Genomic DNA, 23,940 nt, shown 5'->3' with positions numbered 1-23,940 from the left:
TATGGGAATGAGTTCTTGTATATAAAAAAAAATTTGAACAGATTAAAAGGCTTATTTTAATTGAGTCTATGAAAGGAAATGTGTAAGATAAATGGCATGTTTTATGACTTGTTTTCAAATTAACATGAGAAAGTGAAGATTATATAATTTATAAATATTATATAATATTCATTTATTATATTATTATTTAATTTTATTTAATTAATATTTATTATTAATAAATATTATATAACATTATAAATATATAAATATTATATAATATATATACTTTTTTTACAAATATGTCCAGTCTATTTCCAAAAGTTTCTTATAAGCTCATACTTGTTTTTTTTTTTTAAAGATTTATTTTATTTATTTGAAAGATAGAGTTAAAGAAAGAGGTAGAGACAGAGACAGAAATCTTCCATCCGCTTGTTCACTCCCCAGATGGCGGCAATGGCCGGAGCTGCACTGATCCAAAGCCAGGAGCTTCTTCCGGGTCTCCCACAAGGGTGCAGGGACCCAAGCGCTTGGGTCATTTTCTGCTGCTTTCCCAGGCACATCAGCAGGGAGTTGGATGGCAAGTGGAGCAGCTGGGACTCGAACTGGTGCCCATATGGGATGTTGGCGCTGCAGGCGGCAGCTTTACTCACTACACCTCAGTGCCGGCCCCACTATGTAAATTTTTTTTAAGAATTTGTTTACTGGCATATGAAATGATTATAAATTCACCAGAAATTAAAGACAGGAACATCTTCATGTAAAGACTCCAGAAAATCAATAATCTCAAACTACATGAGAAAGAAATGAAACTAAGAAGGGCAATGTCCCAAATAAATTAACCTAAAAGTTTTATTTATTTTCACTTTATTTGAAGGCAGAGAGGGAAATACACACACACACACACACACACACACACACACACACACACTTGCTGGCTCACACTCCATATGCCCAATACAGCTGGGGCTGTGACAGGCCAAAGCCAGGAGCCTGGAATCCAATCTAGGTCTCCCATGTGGGTTGGCAGGGACCCAACCAATACTTAAGCCATCAACTGCTGCCTCCCCAGGGTGCATAAGCAGGAAGCCAGATCAGAAACAGAAGAGCTGGGACTTGAACCAGATACTCCAATACAGGTGCAGGTGTGCCAGGTGACACCTTCACTGCTGCTAAATGCCCACCCAGAACTGACCTAACTGAATCAAATGTCGCATCCTGATGATTTTAGAACTTAGGGTGAAGGTTCTCTCTCCTGCCTGCTAAAAGTCCTAGAAGGTTTCCTTTTGCATCCTTAAAAGGAAAAGCTTGGGGCTGGTGCTGTGGCACAGCGAGTAAGCCACCGCCTGCAGTGCCAGCATCCCATATGGGTGGCGGTTCAAGTCCTGGCTGCTCTTGTTCTGATCCAGTTCTCTGCTATGGCCTGGGAAAGCAGTAGAAGATGACCCAAGTCTTTGGGCCCCCACACTGGCCTGAGAGACCCAGAAGAAGCTCCCGGCTCCTGGCTTTGGATCAGCGCAGCTCTGGCCGTTGCAGCCAATTGGGGAGCGAACCAGAGATAGAAGACCTCTCTCTGCCTCTCTTTCTCTCTGTAACTCTGACTTTCAAATAATTTAATAAATCTTAAAAAAAAAAAAAAAAGGAAAGCTATTGCTGCCAAACTGTATGTTTTTCACACCTAAGAAATAGCTATCTAAACACAAAATAAACAAAGTCCAATTTTGATTTGTAAAAACTCCAGAAACAAAGAATAATTGAAAAAAGTATCATTTTATTTGTACACTTAAAAAGTTGTACATAGAAACTTTTAACAGCTCTGTAAAACTGAAAAGGGAAAAGGGAGGGTATTATCTTTTTTGATTGATCATTAAGGAAGTTAGAGAAGTAAAACAAAAACACAGTAAAATGTTTAAAAAAATTAAAGAACATTTTCCAGGTATAAATTTTATAAATACAAAACAAATTCACAAATTATCTTGAATGCTAAATAAATATCTAGTTAATAAACTCAGACTTAATACCTCCAGCCAGTACTGGTACAGCACTTCAAAGATATAAAATTGGATCCATTCATGTGTAGTGTTGAGAGAATGCGCTCATTAAACAATTCTTAAGACATAAACCCATTTTTCCGTATTGTGCGACAGAAGACTTATCTGTATAGGTAAATCTCTTTTAATACCACAAATTCCAAAAAATCCTCAATGACAAGATAAATCATAGGTGAAAAAATATTTTCCAAGATATCTGGACACATGAATGATCTCAAAATGTACAAAGACCTCTGTAAACCAGTACTGAATCCAGTACAGCTACCAAACTTATTAGATACTGAACAAAACTGTAGCAAAGGAAATCTTTCCTACATTCTCCTGAGTGCTTAACATTGACATTGAGAAAATAGTGCAGGCCACACGTGAACGTGGTCAGTTGTTATTGCTTTATACACGTCTGCTTTAGAGCATGATTTAATGTTCCATTTTCGTGAACGATTTGTTTTTCCTCAAATACATCCTTTAGAAGGATAAAATTAGATTCGCGACTTTTTTGCAGCCGGTGGTGTGCTAACTTGGTCCACATTATTGGGTGTGACATGGAGTCCAAGCTTTTGAGCCTGAATGTGAAAAAATGCTTGAAGCCTAGTTCCAGCTTTTGCTTCACTCGTGTTACGAGGGTTGTACTCAAAGCAGTTTGAAAACATTAACTCAATATCATCAATAAACTCAGCTAGAGAGAAAAAAACAAACCAGATTAGAATAAAAGCACATGAATCACAAATATAACTTTTGTTTGTATCATTTCTTGAAAGCTCACTAAGAAAAGAAGCCCCTTTTTTCTTTAGAAAGAGAATACTCTGAAACAAGGTAGCAGAACTGAGGCCTAAAAGTGTTAAGTATAAACACTTTAAAGCTATTTTATTGACATTACCCAATGCAATTTTAAGGTCAGATTCTATAAAATATCTTTAACTTATCCAATTTCAATCCATCTTTCACCTTCATATACACTGACAAGCATTTTAAAAAGGGAATCTCCTGGAATGTTGTCATAGAGCTACATTAACACACATCACTTAAAAACAACAAAAAAATAGCCTCTATCTCTTTAAACAAAAATAAGGAAAATATGTATTACTTACATGCTAACTTATATTCACATTTATTCACTTTTTCACGTATTATGTTTAAGGCAATGGGCTTTTTAATGATGTCATAGTAATCTGGTACCTGTAAAATAATTCAATATCTCTCCATATAAAAATTTATTAGAAATTAGTAGTCAAATAATATAAAAAACAACCTAACATTCACTTCTGAATATTATTATTCTATTAACATCATGTAATTTTTTTCAATGATGTTGTAGTAGTCTATTTGAGTCTGGCACCTTAGACCACTCAGCCATCCTGATACACCTTTTTTTTTTTTTTTTTGACAGGCAGAGTAAGAGAGAGAGAGAGAGACAGAAACAAAGGTATTCCTTTTTTCCGTTGGTTTATCCCCCAAGTGGCCGCTACGGCTGGCGTGCCGCACTGATCCGAAGCCAGGAGCCAGGTGCTTCCTCCTGGTCTCCCATGTGGGTACGGGGCCCAAGGACTTGGGCCATCCTCCACTGCCCTCCCGGGCCACAGCAGAGAGCTGGACTGGAAGAGGAGCAACCAGGACAGAATCCGGTGCCTCGACCGGGACTAGAATCCGGGGTGCTGGCGCCGCAGGCAGAGGATTAGCCTAGTGAGCCACGGTGCCAGCCCAGTAGTCTATTTGATACCATTAAAAATTTACTGTAGGGGCCAGTGCTGTGGCATAGCGGGTGAGGCTGCTGCCTATAGGGCCGGCATCCCATATAGGCACCGGTTCAAGTCCCGGCTGTTCCACTTCTGATCCAGCTCTCTGCTGTGGCCTGGGAAAGCAATGGAAGATGGCTCAGGTCCTTGGGCCCCTGCACCTGTGTGGGAGACCTGGAAGAAGCTCCCGACTCGTGGATTAGGATCGGCGCAGCTCTGGCCATTGCAGCCAACTGGGGAGTGAACCAGCAGATGGAAGACCTCTCTCTCTCTCTCTCTCTGCCTCTCTGTAACTCTGCCTTTCAAATAAAATAAATCTTAAAGGAAAAAAAAACACGGTTTCACTCCTGGTTCTCTTATTTACTATAGACAGACACATAAATAAAGTTTTCTTTAATGAGTATTACATATATAATTTGCTATTTAGTATTAATTAATCCTTGACAGTCTTGCTCTAGAAATCTCAAAGCAGAATTCTGATGATGTCACTTTTTCACTGAGAAACCTTCAATTACACGCTGAAAAATAAGAGCCTCTATAAAACAGACTTGTCTGAGCCTCTCTAACACAACCTCTGCTCCATTCATACTACCTGCCATTCCCTTGTTTCTCACTGGTGGGTGTTGAATTGTTCTGTCTCCACTTCCCAGCACATGACATTCTGCCACACAAATACCAATAATCACTACTTCCTCACCCTTAGTTATGTTAGGTCACTGTTAGTACCTGAGAGGTTGATCTTTTACATCAATGTCTTTATTAAGTGTGATCTCTGGACCAGGGCCATCAGCATCATCTTGTTGGAAATGCCAAGCATTCCAGACCTAGTGAATCAAAATCTTTGGGGTGAGGCTCAGGAAACTATGCTCTTAAAAATTAACTAACTAGGCCGGCGCCGCGGCTCGCTAGGCTAATCCTTCGCCTGCGGCGCCGCCACACTGTGTTCTAGTCCTGGTCGGGGTGCCAGATTCTGTCCCGGTTGCCCCTCTTCCAGGCCAGCTCTCTGCTGTGGCCCGGGAAGGCAGTGGAGGATGGCCCAAGTGCTTGGGCCCTGCACCCCATGGGAGACCAGGAGAAGCACCTGGCTCCTGGCTTTGGATCAGCGCGGTGCGCCAGCTGTAGCAGCCAATGGAGGGTGAACCAATGGTAAAGGAAGACCTTTCTCTCTCTCTCACTGTCTACTCTGCCTGTCAAAAAAAAAAAAAAAAAAAAAATTAACTAATTAATTTGAAAGAGAATGAGACAGAGCCTGCTCCCATCCACTGGTTCATTCCCTAAATGCTTGGTGCTGGGCCAGGGCCAAAGCCCAGAGCCAGGGACTCAGTTACCTGAGCCATCACAATTGCCTCCCAGGATGTGCATTAGCAGGAAACTAGAATCAGCAGTCCAAGCCAGGTATTACACCAAGGCCCTCTAATATGGGACATGGGCATCTTAGCCAGTGCCCTACCCAGTACAGTAGGCCAAACACCTGCCCCAGAAATCTGTCTTTTAACAAGCCCTCCAAACAATTCTGATGAAAGAGACATCTGAGAATGTTTTATATTAGAATTAATGTTTTATGTATTTATTACTGTTTTATGTAAATTAATGGTACTTAGTTCAAGTAATTCCATTCAGTCACTGCATAAAACACACTGAGGTTATTTTGGCACACTGCCATCATTTGTAGACAATCAGCCACAGAATTAGAGGGAATCGAAGAGACTGCTTTCTGACTCTATTTTTCTCCCTTCAATACAGGAACCACACTTCCAAGTGGTTTCTTAAAGGAAAGCAGTCAGTACCCAGTGTTTTGAGTACTTCGAAGCTGCCCTGCAGACCAAAGCAGATTACACACACGAGCATATTTTATAAGACATAGTAATGTTATTACCTGGATTTTAGAAACAAGTTTCAGAAAAGGCCAACTGTCATCATGCCGTACCAGTTCCACAACAAGTTGTTCAAAAGCAGACAATTCATGAACTCCTCCGTGTCTGCCAGAACTCCTTCGATTCAGTGTCACAGGAGAGGACTCTGAGTAAATAGTTAAAACACTTTTTTAATAACAAAGCAATATTGGATCACCAGAAGCTAAACTGGACATAAAACACAAACAAAATTCAAAGAAATTTAGGGACTCTAGACACTAAGATCTTAACTTTTTTTTTTTTTTTTTTTTTTTTTTTTTTTTTTTTACAGGCAGGGTGGACAGTGAGAGAGAGAGAGAGAGAGAGAAAGGTCTTCCTTTTCTGTTGGTTCACCCCCTACTAAGTGGCCGCTGCGGCCGGCGCACTGCGCTGATCTGAAGCCAGGAGCCAGGTGCTTCTGGTCTCCCATGCGGGTGCAGGGCCCAAGCACTTGGGCCATTCTCCACTGCACTCCTGGGCCACAGCAGAGAGCTGGCCTGGAAGAGGGGCAACTGGGACAGAATCCGGCGCCCCAACCGGGACTAGAACCTGGTGTGCCGGCGCTGCAGGCGGAGGATTAGCCTGGTGAGCCATGGAGCTGGCCCGAACTTTTTTAAAATCTTAACATATTCCAACTGAATTACACATTCATTGGAAACAGTTTATATAAAGAGCTAATACAAAATAAAAATCTAATATTAAGGTTTTTAAAAAATTTTTTATTTATCTATTTGAGAAAGAGTTACAGAGAGAAAGGTCTTCCATCCACTGGTTCACTCCTCAAATGGCTGCAATGGCCAGAGCTGGGTAGGTCTGAAGTCAGGAGCCAGAAGCTTCTTCCAGGTCTCCCACACAGGTTTAGGGTCCCAAGCACTTGGGCCACCTTCCACTGTTTTTCTAGGCCATCAGCAGAGAGCTGGATCAGAGTGGAGCAGCCGGGACATGACCCGGTGCTCATATGGGATCCCGGCGCTGCAAGCAGAAGCTTAGCCTACTACACCACAGCACAGGCCCATGATCACTTCCTAAAAATACTAGTGACCCCTCCCTCAAAACTAGTATTTTAGATGGGAACCTTATCAGATAACTCCATGTAGCTTGTCTAGATGATGATGAATATATATGTTTTGAGGAAGGAAAGAATGGAAGAAAGTGAAAGTGTTTTATGACCAAACACCTCCATTAAAAACAGAATACTAGAGGCAGGCATTGTGGCATAGTAGGTTAGGCTGTCACTTGGGATGCCCGCTTCCCATACTGGAGTGAAAGGGATGGAGTCTTGCCTCCACTTCCAATCCAGCTTCCTGCTAACGTGCACTCCAGGAGACGGCAGATGATGGCTCAAATGCTTGACTCCCTGCCGCCCCCATGGGAGACCCAGGTGGAGTTCCCGGCTCCTGGCTTTGGCCTGGCACAGCCCTGGCTACTGCAGACATTCAGGGAACCAGCAGATGGGCTATTTCTCTCTCGACTGCTCTGCCTTTCAAATAAATAGATAAAAATAAATAATAAACTAAACTAAAAACCAGAAGGCTGTTTGGCAAATTTACTCCATTACTCTGTCACAGCAGTGGAAAGACTAGTAATATAGTTCTGTAATTCTCCCAACAGCAGTTCCTTTAATGAATATTATGCTTCAGGTCAGACTGCTCGGATCTTGGTGAATGCCTTTAAAAATGATTCAAAGTACCTCATTATGCAGTATCTCCAAGCTATTCAATTTTCTTAGGTAAGCAAGAGTTCAACTTAGAATTCTTCGTACCTGCAGATTGTCTTTTCCTGCCCCGTCTCTTGGATTCACTATCTTGGAGACAAAGTTTTGAAGCAACATTGAAAGAACTTGACTGTTCACTTGTCTTTGAGGCAATGACTCTTAAGTTAGGGATGCTGGGACTGTTTTCTGGTCTGTTATTAGCACTTTTCCTGTCTCCCCGTTTTCTACGAGGACTCAGCAGTTCCACAAACACATCTGCCTGCAGTGGGCCATGGCTGTTGCGAGTAGAACGACTGGCGATTCTTAAAGATTTAGTCTCTGTAGGTGGAGCAGATTTTACCTTCCTTAGGTTTCTACCGGTAGTTTTAGAATAAAGAGTTGCTTTGGGTGTGCTTTGTTGACTCCTTGAAGGGTATCTTCCAGGATCTTGTCGTTGGCCACGACTTGAGAAAGAAGAGTTAAGTCTCGCTCTTGTTTTAATTGGCAATCTAACTTGTGGTCGTCCTCGTTTTGGTGGGCTATAAATATCATTTGAAAGCACAATTATTGTATAGAATAAAGACACGAATATGACTACTTCTATTCTCTGTGTTTTATTCAGCCAACACATTTTACATAAATTATTTTTCTTATACTTATTTCTTTAAGCTTGGGGACAACAACTTTTCAAAGAAATTTAAAGTGTTCTTTCCTGTGTTTCTGTGAAATACAGAGTATTTAATGTTTTCTTAGAGATCCCAGGACATTACCATGAAAATTAGATCCTATTATGGTAACTTATTTATAATAAATAGACCCAATAAATAGATATAGTCAATCATCTTGTAAAACTTAAGAGTAATAAAGTAATCTTACAATGCAGTTTTTGTGTCTCCTTTTTGCTACAGGAGACAATCACTTTTCATTAACACGGACACTGAGGTACCCTAATCTACAGTCTCAGTCCATGGCTGCCTCTTAAATGTGTTTTAACCTGTGACTCCTGAACACCAAGCCAAGAATCTCTTTGCTATCTTCTGACTGTGACTATAAATTACAAAACTAGATTTAATTTTTAATTTGTCTTTAATTAAAGGGACAAAATGATCCCATTAATATTTTACATGTCTCCCCAGAACTTCTGGTTTGCCTAGAATATTAACAAGAATTCTCCAACTTCTTTATTATCTTTGTATTTAACACAGGACAGCCTGTGCAAGCTGCAGGGAAGATGCTCCGTCCAGTTCGCTGGTACTTAAAACACCTTGTTTAAAACAGAGTGGGCAGCTCTGTCTTTACTTATCCCCTTTGGCCCTCTGTACTTTCGTGGTTCTAGGTTGCCCTTGGTTCACATTCACTTTCCTGATTCCAAGAAAAGGAGGTTCAGATGTTTAAAAGGCAGGGTTGGGGGGGCAGTTGGAATAAGAACAATAACTACCCTTGCTGTGGCCACACCTGTGACAGGAAATCCCAAGTGGATATAAATGTTTAATTTACATGTGCCTAGTAGATATCCCTTCATTCTATCACTGAACAAAGGGTCAAAGAAGGGAAGACTGCCCCAGTGCTGCCCCAACAGAACTCATCAGGTCTGGGTAACACAGTGTGCTATGCAGCAGAGCGCTTGACTGTATGGTGTTACAGAGGTTGTTTCTGGGGCTGACATGGTAGGAGTACAGGATCAAAACACAGTGTACTTCCTGGCTCGTATCACTCTGCCTCTGTAGACGGCCAAGATCACCTATAATCCCACCAGAATATTTTTGAAAAAGCCAAGTGTAACTTCAGGTTGCTTTATTACACATCAGTTTAAAGAAATTATGGACCCTCCCTGTTCCACTTGCATTTGAATAGCCAACAGACTGACTAATTAAGGCTATGGACTCTCACTTTACTGCATGTTAGGACTCACCTGACTTCTTCCTCTTCTTGAGAGTCATCTTCATCTTGTTCTACCTCATACTCTTCCTCCTCACTTTGACCCTCTTCATCATCATCATCAACTTCATCATCCTCACCTTCCATACTGTCTTCCACTTCTTCATCACTTTCCAAGGATGGTCTCTGTCTAGAGGAGAGCCTTCTAGAACGCTGCTTTGGTCGACATTCTGGACAAAACCAATCTCCTTCAGGCACAGTCTGAAAAACAAATCAGGTAAATGGTCATTAATCATTAATCATTTACTACTCAAAATCTCAATGTCTCCATTTTACTCTGAGAAGAAGAAAAAAATACCTTGAGCTTTGGTCGAACACAGTAGGTGTGATGACCCCGATCACAGCCATCACAAAGTACCATGTTCTCAGCATCACCTTTCTTTCGGCATATCTTGCAACGAGCATTCAGTATAGACTTAGACCATATCACACTACGATCCAAGGTGGACAAGTGCAGAAAGATTTGGGACAGGCTAGCAGAGGAAAGGAGAGACTCTCTCCAGCGGTCCAGGACGGTTTTATAAGAACGTCCACTGTCACTGGCATCTTAAATGAAAAAGGAAAATGATTAAAGTTGCAAGGCAAACTTAGATATCTCCTTGAACTATTTTCTTGGAAGGTAAAATAGATAAGATTTTGAATTTCTTTTCCCAATAGTTAACAAAAAGACCATGCTGATTAAAAAAAAATCCATGTTCAAGAAAATATTTGCTGAGCTCCATTTTGTTTATGACATAAGGAATTATTTAAACCCATAAATCAAACCTTGGGGATTTCCATAATAAAAAGGGAAAAATAACTTAAGCAATGTGTTCTCAATCCAGTTTTTCTATCAAGTCTTGATCTACTTTAGAAAACTGGCTAAAAGTGATTACAAGTAAGTTACGATTCATTTGAGTCAAGTATGTCACTTACTCATTTTCAGACTGAAGATATGATTGTCCCTTAATTTAAGTATCAAACATGTGTGAGTTTTAGGGTTGTTGATAATATTATGAAATTAGATAGTGGTGATGTACAATAGTGTACAATACTAAGAACCACTATATTGTATATTTTAGGAATTATTTTCAAATTGAGGTAAATAAAACATTGTTAATATTTCCCAAAAGTAACTTTTACCACTAATATATTTTTTTAAATTTTTTGACAGGCAGAGTGGACAGTGAGAGAGAGAGAGAGACAGAGAGAAAGGTCTTCCCTTGCCATTGGTTCACCCTCCAATGGCCTCCGCGGCTGGCACGCTGCGGCAGGCGCACCGCACTGATCTGATGGCAGGAGCCAGGTACTTCTCCTGGTCTCCCATGGGGTGCAGGGCCCAAGCACTTGGGCCATCCTCCACTGCACTCCCGGGCCACAGCAGAGAGCTGGCCTGGAAGAGGGGCAACCGGGACAGAATCCGGCGCCCCGACCAGGACTAGAACCCGGTGTGCCGGCACCGCAAGGCGGAGGATTAGCCTAGTGAGCCACGGCGCCGGCTACCACTAATATTTTTAAAGTTTTTATTTTCATTTTATTTGAAAGGCAGAGACAGAGACAGAGACATAGACCTATCTTCCACCCAATGGTTCACTCTCTCTCTTTCTTTCTCCCCCTGCCTGTAATGTCCAGGACTGAGTCAGGACTCTGGAACTCAATCTGGGTTTCTTATATGGGTGGCAGCTGTCACATGCTGCCTTCCCAGTGTGCATTAGCACGAAGCTGGGTTGGAAGCAGAGTAGCTGAGACACGAACCAGACAATCTGAAATGGGCTGCAGGCATCCCCGATGGTGATTCAACTCCTGTACCAAATGCCTGCTCCAGCACTAATATTTATGTAGAAATATTTGAACCTTTGTTATTCATGGCACCATGGGTAAAGAATGATGAGTCATTTGACAACATACTATTAACTTATAGTCAGCCTATCATTTTACACTGGGCATGTGATTCCCATTTCTATCTTTACTACTGCCACCACTTTCGTTTTCCTGAGAAACATTTCCTTACTTTTCACGGGCCTACCACATCATGTCAAAATTCTGCAGGGTATGTAAGGCTCTATACATGCTCTGGCCCTGTAATGCCACATTTCATGTTCTTATCATCCAGTAAAACCTCCTGGGCAGTAGCATAAAGGTTAAGAGAATGGGGGTTCTGGAGCTGGTCTGATTTGAGGTGTTACTCAATCCCTCTGTCTCAGGTTTCTCAAGAGTAATGTGTATAGAGGCCAGTGCTGTGGTGTAGCAGACAAAAGCCACCGCCTGCAGTGCCAGCAATCCCATATAGTTGCTGGTTCAAGCCCAGCTGCTCCACTTCTGATCCAGCTCTCTGTTATGGCCTGGGAAAGTAGTAGAAGATGGCCCAAGTGCTTAGGCCCCTGTGCCTGTGTGGGAGACCTGGAATAAGCTCCAGGCTTTGGATCGGCCCAGCTCTGGCCATTGAGGCCATTTGGGGAATGAACCAACTGATGGAAGACCTCTCTCTCTCTCTTTCTCCCCTTGCCTCTGCCTCTCTGTAACTCCACCTTTCAAATAAATAAACAAATCTAACAGAACAAAGAAAAAGCTGTCTTAAAAAAATGAGTAATGTGTTTATGTACATAAGGGCAGTTGGGACTATTAATTGAGATAATACACAAAAGACATGTAAGAAGTACCTGTCAGAGTATATGCTATTACTGCTGTTATTATTGCTGCTTTAAACTGTGTCTGTTACAGACAGCACTAAAAGGAATTAGTACACTAGGAGTCAACACTATAAACCAACAGATCTTTCAAACAGTTGGTGACCCCGAGCTTCCACTTGACCATTTGGTTGGTGGAGGGAGACAGGACATGAAATCCAGGGTCTACCCAAGGTCCTTCTTTAAAAGCTAGAACCCCAAAATGCTACCCTTCAAGAGTCAGGGTGGAGAAAGATGCCACACAGAAAGAAAGGGGTTGCAAGAAAATCTACCTTGAGAATCTGTAACTACAGGCAAAGCCACGGACAGGTTTAGAACCTGAAACAAAACACAGGCTAAGGTTTTAAAGTGCTGTGGGGAAAGTAGTGACCGTGAGTGAATGGCAGAAATAAGCACAAATCTTGTAAATTTTCTCTGAAAAAAATATCCACAGAGCAAATTCTGAGGAATGAGAGTTAACAATCAAAACTCACAAGGCATATGGGGCAAAATAAACTGTGAGAGTGGGCAGAACTCAACTTTCAGAGACTTTATTTATTAAAACTAGACATAGAATATAAAATAATTATATTTCAGGGAGGGCTTTGTGGCACACTGTCTGCAGGGTTGGCATTCCCTACAGCTGCCAGTTCAAGTCCTTGCTGTTCCAATTCTGATCCAGCTCCTTATTAATGCACCTGGGAAAGCAGTGGAGGATGGCCCAAGTGTTTGAGCTCCTGCCACACCCATGGGAGATCAAGGATGAAGCTTCTTGCTCCTGGCTTTGGCCTGGTCAATGCGGCCATTTCAGGGGTAAACCAGTAGATGGAGGCCGGCACCGCAGCTCACTAGGCTAATCCTCCGCCTGTGGCGCAAGCACCCCAGGTTCTAGCCCTGGTCAGGGTGCCAGATTCTGTCCCGGTTGCTCCTCTTCCAGTCCAGCTCTCTGCTGTGGCCCAGGAAGGCAGTGGAGGATGGCCCAAGTGCTTGGGCCCTGCACCCGCATGGGAGACCAGGAGAAGCACCTGACTTCTGGCGCCAGACTGGGGCAGCGTGCCGGCCGTAGCGGCCATTTGGGGGGTGAACCAACTGAAGGAAGACGTTTCTCTCTTTCTCTTTTCTCTCTCTCACTGTCTAACTCTGCCTGTCAAAAACAAAAACAAAAACAAAAACAAACACACACACACACACACACACAGACAAAAACCCAGTAGATGGAAGATCTCTGTCTCTCCTTCTCTGTCTGTAACTCTGCATTTTGAATAAAATAAATCTTTAAAGAACTGAAAAGAACTTTAAAATTAATTGGAGATAATAACTCAATAGAACCACCACTGTTGTCTCCCAAGGGCTGGAGTTAGGAGCCTGACCCAAGAACTGGACCCAGGCACTTTGATAAGGGATAAAGGTATTCTAATTGGCATTTTAACTGCTAGGCTAAATGCCAACTATGAATTTTATTTTTAAAATCCAGTCTATAATTTTTAATTGGAGAGGACAGTCTATTTAAATGCATCTGATTTATTTCTTTTCTCTCATCTTGTACTTTCTGCCTGTTATTTTATATAAGGCTTCATGAAAAGTTCTGGCCTGAGCAGGACCTTCAAGGGAAGAGGCAGCTAGAAGTGCTAATTACAAGTTAATGGAGAGGGGCTGGCACGGGGCTGCAGCATGTTAAGTCCTCGTCTGTGACATCAGCATCCATAAACAAATCTTAAAAAAAATTAAAAAAAATTATGGAGAAATCTTTCTGGATAAATCAGAGCATTCTTATTGGTAATGGCAAGAAACATGGTTGCAGAGGACAATGTGGAACAGAGGACAAATTACAAAGAGCTTTTGGTAAAACACTATAACACTATGGGTGCTTTTTTTTTTTTTTTTTTTAAAGATTTTGCTTATTTGAAAGGCAGAGTTGCAGAGGAAAAGGAGGAGAGAGAGAAAGAGAGAGATCTTCCACCTGATGGTTCAGTCCCTCACTCCCCAAATGTCAACGGCCTGGAGCTGGGCCAGACTGAAACCAGGAGTCTGAAACTCCATCCAGGTCTCCCACGTGGGTGGCAGGGGCCCACACACTTAAGTCATCTTCTGCTGCTTTCCCAAGTGCATCAGAGGGAGCTGGACTGGAAGTGGAGCAGCAGGACTCAAACTCACATGGGATGCTGGAGTCCCAGGCTTAACCCATTGTGTCACAATGTGGCCATACACTATGGTGTTTTTTTTTTTTTTAAAGATTTATTTATTTATTTGAAAGTCAGAGTTACACGAGAGAGGAGAGGCAGAGAAAGAGATCTTCCATCTGATGGTTCACTCCCCAGATGGCCGCAACGGACAGAGCTGTGCCGATCTGAAGCCAGGAGCCTCTTCCTGGTCTCCCATGTGGGTGCAGGGGCCCAAGGACTTGGGCCATCTTCTACTGCTTTCCCAGGCCATAGCAGAGAGCTGGACAGGAAATGGAGCAGCTGGGATTTGAACTGGTGCCCATATGGGATGCTGGCGTTTCAGGCCAGGCTGTTAACCCATTGTGCCACAGTGCCAGCCCCGCACTATGGTTTTGATCTAAGAGGTGTTTTCGGAAGACTAAACTAATGGAACTCAAGGCTCAATTCTTTTAAAATGTAAAATGTAAAAGTAATTCTTTTAAATGTAAACTTGCAATCCAGCTCTCTGTTACGGCCTGGGAAAGCAGAAGATGGCCCAGGTCCTTGGGCCCCTGAACCCACAGGGAGACCTGGAAGAGGCTCCTGGCTCTTGGCTTCGGATTGGTGCAGCTCTGGCTGTTGCGGCCTTCAGGGAATGAGCCAGCGAATGGAAGACCTCTCTCTCTCTCTCTCTCTCTCTCTACCTCTGCCTCTCTGTAGCTCTGCCTTTCAAATAAATAAAATATTAAAAAAATATATATATATGCAACTGATTCACTTTTTCTGTTGTTTCCTTTTTTAAAACTTGCTTCTTTGCCAGGTAATACAACTGTCAAAGCCAGGAAATGTCCTCCTTCTATCTTCTATTATGTCAGCACAAATAAACTGTTCAAGAAATGACTGATTAAAATGACTTTACTAATGGGCTGGTGCCGTGGCTCACTTGGTTAATCCTCTGCCTGAGGCGCCGGTATTCTATATAGGCACTTGGTTCTAGTTCTGGTTGCTCCTCTTCCAGTCCAGCTCTCTGTTGTGGCCCGGGAAGGCAGGGGAGGATGGCCCAAGTGCTTGGGCCCTGCACCCGCATGGGAGACCAGGAGAAGCACCCGGCTCCTGCCTTTGGATCTGCTCAGTGCCGGCCGTGGTGGCCATTTGGGGAGTGAACCAACGGAAGGAAGACCTTTCTCTCTGTTTCTCTCTCTCTCTGTCTATAACTCTTTCTGTCAAATAAATTTAAAAAAATGATTTTACTAATATAAAATGCTGGTGTAGTCACATGATCAACTATTACAGTTGGAAATGTCATTCTGCTCAACAGCTGCCCCACAGGAATCCCTGTGACACACCGTACAGGCCTCTCTGGGTGCCCTAGGTTCTCTCTGAGCCAGTAAAAGGGAAACAATGCTGTGAATAAGTGCTTTTTCAAATAAGTAAATGGAAGTTCTATTGTTGGTCATTCTTTTCAGTAACAGCTCAAGATGCCAAGATTGACCAATGTCAGTTTTCTAAGAGTGTATGCCAATCTAAGAGTTTGATTAGCTGAGGTATGAAATGTAGAGAGGAATACATTAAGATTTTGTTTCATAAGTTTGGTCAAGACAATTTTGATTTCAAAATATTAAATTTACGTTTTCCTTCAAAAACTAAATGCATATCAGTATTCAACAATATAAAAAGATAAATCTTTACAAATATGAAATAGAAATCTCTTTAAAAAGTTAAAAATTTACCATCTCTCACACTAGATTAATATTCCTCATTTTCTTGTCCTTTTTATATCTGCCTTTTGATCTTTATTAATTTCTGTTACCTAATTTCAAATTAATATACTTGGAAATTTGTTTTCATAATTTAAGGGTTTTTTAACTAACCATAAGCATGATCTAATAAATGATGAAATTATCAAGTTAATGAAAAGTGATCCCTGTTAAATATAAGAGTGGGAATAAGAGAGGGAGGAGATGTACAGTTTGGGAACATGCTCAATTGGACTTGCCCCAAATGGGGGAGTTAGAAATGTGCCAGGGGATTCCAATACAATCCCATCAAGATTGCATGTACCAATGCCATCTCACCAGTCCAAGTGATCAAGTTCAGTTCACAATTGATCACACTGATAGGTCTAAGAGTCAAAGGGATCACACAAACAAGACTAGTGTCTGCGAATACTAACTGATAGAATAAAAAAGGGAGAGAACGATCCAACATGGGCAGTGAGATACATAGCAGACTCACAGAATGGCAGATGTCCTAAACAGTACTCTGGCCTCAGAATCAGCCCTTAAGGCATTCAGATCTGGCTGAAGAGCCCATGAGAGTATTTTAGGCATGGAAAGCCAAGACACTCTGGCAAAAACAAAACAAAACAAAAAAACAAAAAAAAAACCTAAATGAAAGATCTCTGTGAGTCGATCCCAGTAGAAAGAACGGGCCATCGAGGAGGGGGCAGGCTCCCAATCCGGTTCCACCCGGTTCTCCCACCATCCCCGCCGCGGGTCCCAGCAGCTCGGGCGGCGGGAGGAGCGGAGCGGCAGCGGCCAGGCAGCCCAGCTCCGCGAAGGCTATCGGTGTGCCGCGGCCCGCAGGCACCTGGCACGCGCCCTCCGCGCCGCCAGGATGCCCAAGAGGGAGGTCAGCTCTGCCGAGGGGGCGGCCAAGGAGGAGCCCAAGAGGAGGTTGGCGCGCTTGTCGGCGAAGCTGGCCCCCCCGCGAAGGTGGAAGCGAAGCCCAAGAAGGCCGCCGGGAAGGATAAGTCATCAGACAAGAAAGTGCAAGCAAAGGGGAAGAGAGGAGCAAAGGGAAAACAGGCCGAGGTGGCTAACCAAGAAGCTAAAGAAGACCTGCCTGCAGAAAACGGAGAAACGAAAAACGAGGAGAGTCCAGCCTCTGATGAAGCAGAAGAGAAAGAAGCCAAGTCCGATTAATACCATACACCATGTGTTATCAGTGGTCCCTGTCTCCCTTCTTGTACAATCCAGAGGAATATTTTTATCAACTATTTTGTAAATGCAAGTTTTTTAGTAGCTCTAGAAACATTTTTAAGAAGGAGGGAAGCCCACCTCATCCCATTTTTTAAGTGTAAATGATTTTTTTTAAGAGGTGAAATCGTTTGCTGGTTGTTTATTTTTTTGGTACAACCAGAAAATAGTGGCATATTGAATTCTGGGAGGCTTTGACTGTCTTGGGTGTCAGCTTAACATTCCATAGGTGGGGGTGGTTTTTATATCCTACAGTACAGCGCATACTAAATGGCAATTTGGAGTCTCAATTGTGCATTTAATCTGTCTTGACTATTTTCAGTTACTTCTCCCGTGTTTTGTAGAATTGTTTCCTACAGAAAACCACTCCTTGTTCTGTCAGAACCATGTGCACTCTGTAACATCTTCAGTTGTGGTAGTCCAGTTTTCCTAATGATTTTGTTAATGTGCCATGAAAGATTGAAAATTTGAGTGTCGTGTATATGCTATTATATTGTGAATGGGTGGGATTTATGTAACAGCAACATTTGAAGATACTTGTACTTGATAGCCTCTTAAGGAAGAGTTGCCTCCAAATTTGAAGCTGGAAAGTCACTGGAATAACTTTTAAAAAAAGAATGACAATTCATGGCTTTTTAGATTTTTGGTACATATGTTAAGAATTGTGTACAAATTAAAATTTGTGTGCTGATTCTCAACACCAATAAAATCTCAATTATGGAAAAAAAAAAAAAAAAAAAGAATGGGCCATCAAAGAAGGAGGTACCTTTCTCTGAAGGGAGGAGAGAACTTCCACTTTGACTATGACCTTGTCTAAATGAGATCAAAGTCAGCGAACTCAAGAGGCTTCCATAGCCTTGGAAACTCATGACTAGAGCCTAGGGAGATTTTTGACACCATAAACAAGAGTGTCAAATTGTTAAGTCAACAACAGGAGTCACTGTGTACTTACTCCTCATGTGGGATCTCTGTCCTTAATGTGTTGTCCAATGTGAATTAATGCTATAACTAGTACTCAAACAGTATTTTACACTTTATGTTCTGTGTGGGTGCAAACTGATGATATCTTTACTTAATATATACTAAATCGATCTTCTGTATATAAAGATGTGAATGGAATGGGAGAGGGAGCAGGAGATGGGAGGGGTAAGGGTGGGAGGGAAGCTGGGGGGGGGGGAGTCACTGTAATCCATAAACTATACTTTGGAAATTATATTTACTAAATAAAAGTTTAAAAAAAAAGAAATTATCAAGTTAAATAAGTTCACATATCTTACCTAAAACTATTCATCAAAATGCTTATCATCTCTAACTCAGAAAAGCTTAGTTTTATCAATGTGGTTAATCACTAGAATAAAAGGGACATATTAGTGAAAGTGGAACATGAGTAGAATTCTTGTTTCTTACTTGCTTCTTCTTTTTTGCTGTTTTTCAGAAGATTTATTCATTTATTTTTAAAGGCAGCATTACAGAGAGGCAGAGGCAGAGGCAGAGGCAGAGAGAGAGGTTCACTGGTTCACTCCCTAAATGGCTGCAATGGCCAGAGCTGTTCTGATCCAAAGCCAGTAGCCTGGAGCTTCTTCCAGGTCTCTCATGTAGGTGCAGGGGCCCAAGGACTTGAGCCATCTTCTACTGCTTTCCCAGGCCATAACAGAGAGCTGGATCAGAGGTGGAGCAGCTGGGACTCAAACATGAGCACTACCCATGTACTGCAGGCAGCGAATTTACCCACTACACCACAGTGCTGGCCCCTCTTACTTGTTTTTTCAAGAAACCAAAATATTTTATGTAAAACTGGGAAAATTCCTACTATGGCTAATTTGCTATGCTGAAATATAATCAGGTGAACAGAAATTTCATGTGTATTCTACCCCAAATATTCATTAAGTAGAACTTAATTTTCTCTTCCAGATTAATATTCTTGATTACCTTGCTTCAGATATTTAGACCATCTTGACCTCCTGAGTCCCATTCAAAACAGACCTTTCAAAGGTTTAAAAATACAATAAGGAGCTGCAGCTATCATTTTTTTTTTTATTAACTTCCTATGGAACAGCAACAGAAGGCATCACTGATCTTATTAATGACCATCAAAGTTAGACAAGTTGAAGTTTTCTCATCTTACTTAAGATCCTAAATTAAAATTCTTTTGTATGTTTCATGGTGAAATGAATATTCTAAACCTACTATATACAAAAACCATCATAAGGAACATCGTGGTTCATATATAACTTTCCTATAGGTACAAGTTGCAACAATTCCCAATGGTAAGTTTTTCTTTTTCTAAATATTCATAAGATGTACAGATATGATTTTTCCCTCTTGAACTTATAAACAACTTTAACCGATAGTAATTTCAGAAGTAGAAAAATAATCAGAATTGTGTTTTATCCCATACCTCTTCTAGAATCACAGGATTAGTCAGTAGTAGCAATATCTTCCATTTCTAAGAGCTGTGTGATTTACAAATAACTTTATATTCTAACAAATAATTGAATATTCACATGTGATTATAAGAAATACAAAGAGATCCTCTGTATATGTAATTGGATTTAAGCAAAGAAAATACTAAGATATATTAAAGACTAGAAAATAAGAGTGATACAGCAAATATAAGCTTGGGTTTTTTGGCACTGTGATTATACATATTTTATTTCTCACAACTGCTATCTTCAAAGTGATAAGTGAGTCATTAAGCTCATGGTAGAACTTAGCTTATAAAAACAGTTTACTAGCTACAAACTCTTCATTTTAAAAATAGACATTTTGGGGGCTGGTGCTGTGGTGCAGTGGATTAATGCCCTGGCCTGAAGTGCCGGTATCCCATATGGGTGCCAGTTCAAGACCCGGCTGCTCCACTTTCAATCCAGCTCTCTGCTACGGCCTGGGAAAGCAGTAGAAGATGGCCCAAGTCCTTGGGCCCCTGCACCCACATGGGAAACCCGGAGGAAACCCCTGGCTCCTGACTTCAGATCTGTGCAGCTCCAGCCGTTGCGGCCAACTGGCGAGTGAACCATTGGATAGAAGACCTCTTTCTCTCTGCCTCTCTTCTCTCTATGTAACTCTGACTTTCAAATAAATAAATGAATCTTTAAAAGAAAAAATAAACCTTTTGGGGCCAGTGTTGTCATGCAGCGCGTTAAGCTGCTGCTTGCAATGCTGGCATCCCATATAGAGTGCTGGTTTGAGTCCTGGGCTGCTCTGCTTCTGATTTAGCTCCCAGCTAGTGTGCTTGGGAAGGCAGTGAAAGATGGCCTAAGTATTTGAGTTCCTGCTACCCATGTGGGAGACATGAATAGAGTTCTGGCTCCTGGTTCCCATTTGCTAGTTCACTCCCTGAATGCCTGCAACAGCCAGGGCTGGGCCAGGTCAAGGCCAGAAGTCAGGAACTCCATCTGGATTGGGCTACCATCTGCGTGCTGTCTCCCAGGCACATTAATAAGAAGCTGGATTGGAAGCAGAGGAGACACCACTCACACAGCACTCCAAAATGGGATGTGAGAAAGTGGTGGCTTAACCAATTGTGGCACACCACCACTGCCCCACCCCCTGTCTCACCTTTATTTTTCTTTTGATAAAATTTTCACTGAAGAAAAGCTGAAAGAAATAGGGTAAGAATATTCGTTTAAAAGAGTAATATCTGGAGTGAATTAGACAAATGGTGTTTAGCATTACTTTAAAACTCACCTGAAAGAATTCACTTTTTAAAACTGAAAACATAATCACAAGTTTTTCAGATTATTCTATCAATTTCATTATGTCAGCCACTAAAGTTCTATTAACAGACAACTTACTAGTCATTTAAAAGGTAACTAACATTTTGAAATAGAAATACATCCTTACCAAGTGGAGCTTTGAGAAAACGCCGTTCAATGCCCTGTTCTATTTGAAAGAGCGCTATGGCCAGATAATGAACCACCTTGCTCACCGGCTGTGGTGTACTTGTGTTAGTTGAGGCAGTACTTGGAGTTTCTGTTTTTATACCTAAAAGTCTACAGTGAAAACAATCAAGAGTTTATGGTGCTTAAAAACAGTGTAAGGTTAAAAAAAAAAAACAACAAAAAAAACCCAAACACTAAAAACGTCAGCCCACTAATTTGTTCAACTGCTTTCTCTACCTGTGTGAGAAATAGTTTTCTTAACCTCAGATCTGTGGTAAACTCCCAGGGAGGATTAATTCAATTAGACGTACAGAAGAACAAATACTGGAGTTAGAGAAGGCATGTGGGAAAGATTCTGGAGGGGTGACATCATCATGGGCCTTAAAGTCTAAGTATTTCAGGCAGCTTCTTTCTATTTCTCTTGATTCACATTTTCTTTCCCTCTTATTTCAGCTACTGGGTAGTGTACTTATAGTGCCTCCTAACTTTTTCATTACCTCCAGTCTGTTCCTTTGTAGTAAATCTCCATGTGGCTGGTAAAATGATCACTTAAAAATGCAATCCCATGAATTCACAGCCTTTGTACATGGTTTCCTCTTAGCGTCATAGCTCGCCTACCTTTTGGGCTCAGCTTTGCAGTACTTCCTTCACTGTAGTCCTTCCATGTCATCATACAGTTGTACTGGGTACCTGACCTTCTATCAAGCCCTGGTCTACCCTGGTCTCTAGCTGCTAGCTTCATGTCTCTCTAGAATTCCCTTTCAGATGATAAAATGCATAAGGGCATATTCTGGTTAAAGTAATCTTAAAAAGGAAAAGTATCTACCTATTGATCTCCAGATACAAATTCTGATTAATTGTTCAAATAATATTTAAGTCTACTAAAATTTGTGAAGTTTTCTTACAGAAAAACATAGCACAGTTACTTCCTGAAGCAAATAAAAACTTCCAAGTTCAAAGATTTTTTTTTTAAACTCTTGAGAAATTATCTTTATTCTAATCAGTTGTCTTTTGGTTGCAGCTGTACAAAATAAGAGTAAAAGACACTGAGGTTTTAAGAAAATCATTTCAGTGGTTGGAAATTTTAAGGTCCTCCCTCATGATAATTTTTAAAATAAAAAATGTTTAAATAAGGAAAAGTTGATGGTTATTTTAGAAAAGTACCTGTCTTTTACTATGACCTTTGCTTGCTCATCAATTTCCATCTCTTCTACATTTTCATTCACAGTTTTAATTATCCCATTCTCCTTGTTTTCCTCACTCAGCAGCTCATACCGTCCACTTTCTAAGGCTGACCTCCAGACGTGCCGATCTGCAACCTGCAACAAAATTAAAATTAGTAACCCTGAAAAATGGGATATATTGCTCCTAAGAGACAGGAAGTTCAACATACATATAAAATTAATCCTTAGGCCGGCGCCGCAGCTCACTAGGCTAATCCTCCGCCTGTGGCACCGGCACCACGGGTTCAAATCCCGGTTGGGGAGCCGGATTCTGTCCCGGTTGCTCCTCTTCCAGGCCAGCTCTCTGCTGTGGCCAGGGAGTGCAGTGGAGGATGGCCCAGGCCCTTGGGCCCTGCACCCCATGGGAGACCAGGAGGAAGCACCTGGCTCCTGGCTTCGGATCAGTGCAATGCACCAGCCGTAGCGGCCACTTAGGGGGTGAACCAATGGCAAGAGGAAGACCTTTCTCTCTGTCTGTCTCTCTCTCACTGTCTAACTCTGCCTGTCCAAAATAAAAATAAAAATAAAAATAAATTAAAAAAAAATCCTTATTCTAAAACAGATTCTGAATAAAACAAAAAAGGATCTAAAAATAAGGTTATTAAGTGGCCAAAATGGAATTAATGGAATTCATATCACTCACAGATGACAGCTTTAATACCCAACTTTCTCTATAAAAGAAGCATCAACAATTGTATGATCACTTGACAATAGCAAAGACTGTCATGACTGCAAAGGCATGAACTGAACACATATATCAAGTATGACTCATAGATTTTTAAAAATGTAATGAAGACATTAACAAATCAATCAGATTAGCTGAGAGGACAAGAGGTACTCAGGAAGAAGAAAATATCCTTAACATTTCCAACATCTGGTGACAATATCATACAGCATATTTGTACTATATTAAATTCTTTTTTTTTTTTGACAGGCAGAGTGGACAGTGAGAGACAAAGACAGAGAGAAAGGTCTTCCTCTTGCCATTGGTTCACACTCCAATGGCCGCCGCGGCCAGTGTGCTGCGGCTGGTGCACTGCGTTGATCCGATGGCAGGAGCCAGGTACTTCTCCTGGTCTCCCATGGGGTGCAGGGCCCAAGTACTTGGGCCATCCTCCACTGCACTCCCGGGCCACAGCAGAGAGCTGGCCTGGAAGAGGGGCAACCGGGACAGAATCTGGCACCCTAACCAGGACTAGAACCTGGTGTGCCGGCGCCGCTAGGTGGAGGATTAGCCTAGTGAGCTGTGGCGCCGGCCATTAAATTCTGTTTAAGAAAACTGACATTCAAAATATTTAAGAAAGTATATATTTATATATAAACATTTTATGCAGGAGCATAAACTTACATTTTCATTAAAAAAAATCATTCCCTGGTGTTTATTCAAAATACAGGTGACTTACATATCAAGTAATGAACAAATATGATCAAAATCCTAGAACACACAAATTGTATACACTAAAAATGGGGAAAGGTACAAACCTTGATTGCTCCTAATGTTCCCTGATAGATTCTGTCTTCAATATCCAAAAGAAAGTCTCTCAGTCTCAGTTCAAGTTGCCTTTCTGCAGACATCTGAGATGGATCACATGCACTGGAAGATCTTCCCCGAGTACACAGAGGTTTGCTATCAGCTTGAGGTTTGTCTACAACAGTAATCAAATACTTCCATTATGATTTTATTAAAACTACAACTATCCTATGTGACTGTTATAATTTTGAGATAACGAAAAAAAAGCACTCTGTAAATCCTCAAGTACCAAAAATAAAAAATAAATACTTGCAA

The 23,940-nt window shown here is 41.5% G+C and overlaps 1 protein-coding gene and 1 pseudogene across 8 annotated transcripts in view; one reads left to right on the top strand and one right to left on the bottom strand.

Annotated features, from left to right (window-relative positions):
- Positions 1–1,730: 1,730 nt before the first annotated feature.
- The window catches only part of BAZ1A (bromodomain adjacent to zinc finger domain 1A), a 104,312-nt gene continuing 82,102 nt past the window's right edge, over positions 1,731–23,940 (bottom strand). For 7 of the 8 annotated variants that reach the window (XM_051822162.3, XM_070053756.2, XM_089309780.1 and 4 more), the window contains 9 exons: positions 23,637–23,800; positions 22,096–22,250; positions 20,894–21,042; positions 9,585–9,832; positions 9,261–9,487; positions 7,418–7,887; positions 5,640–5,782; positions 3,119–3,206; positions 1,731–2,706 (listed from right to left, as the gene is read on the bottom strand). In XM_051822162.3, coding sequence (XP_051678122.3) covers positions 2,510–2,706; positions 3,119–3,206; positions 5,640–5,782; positions 7,418–7,887; positions 9,261–9,487; positions 9,585–9,832; positions 20,894–21,042; positions 22,096–22,250; positions 23,637–23,800 — 1,841 coding nt within the window. In that variant the 3' untranslated portion in view covers positions 1,731–2,509. The remainder of the gene's footprint in view (positions 2,707–3,118; positions 3,207–5,639; positions 5,783–7,417; positions 7,888–9,260; positions 9,488–9,584; positions 9,833–20,893; positions 21,043–22,095; positions 22,251–23,636; positions 23,801–23,940) is intronic. The other variant, XR_011380762.2, reaches the window with a different exon arrangement.
- On the top strand, positions 16,674–17,132 carry LOC100355395 (non-histone chromosomal protein HMG-14 pseudogene; annotated as a pseudogene).

Source organism: Oryctolagus cuniculus, chromosome 12, assembly GCF_051225735.1.
Source record: "Oryctolagus cuniculus isolate XC-2025 breed Fujian yellow rabbit chromosome 12, ASM5122573v1, whole genome shotgun sequence".
NCBI classification, from domain to species: domain Eukaryota; kingdom Metazoa; phylum Chordata; class Mammalia; order Lagomorpha; family Leporidae; genus Oryctolagus; species Oryctolagus cuniculus.
This window is presented reverse-complemented; position numbering and strand designations above follow the sequence as displayed.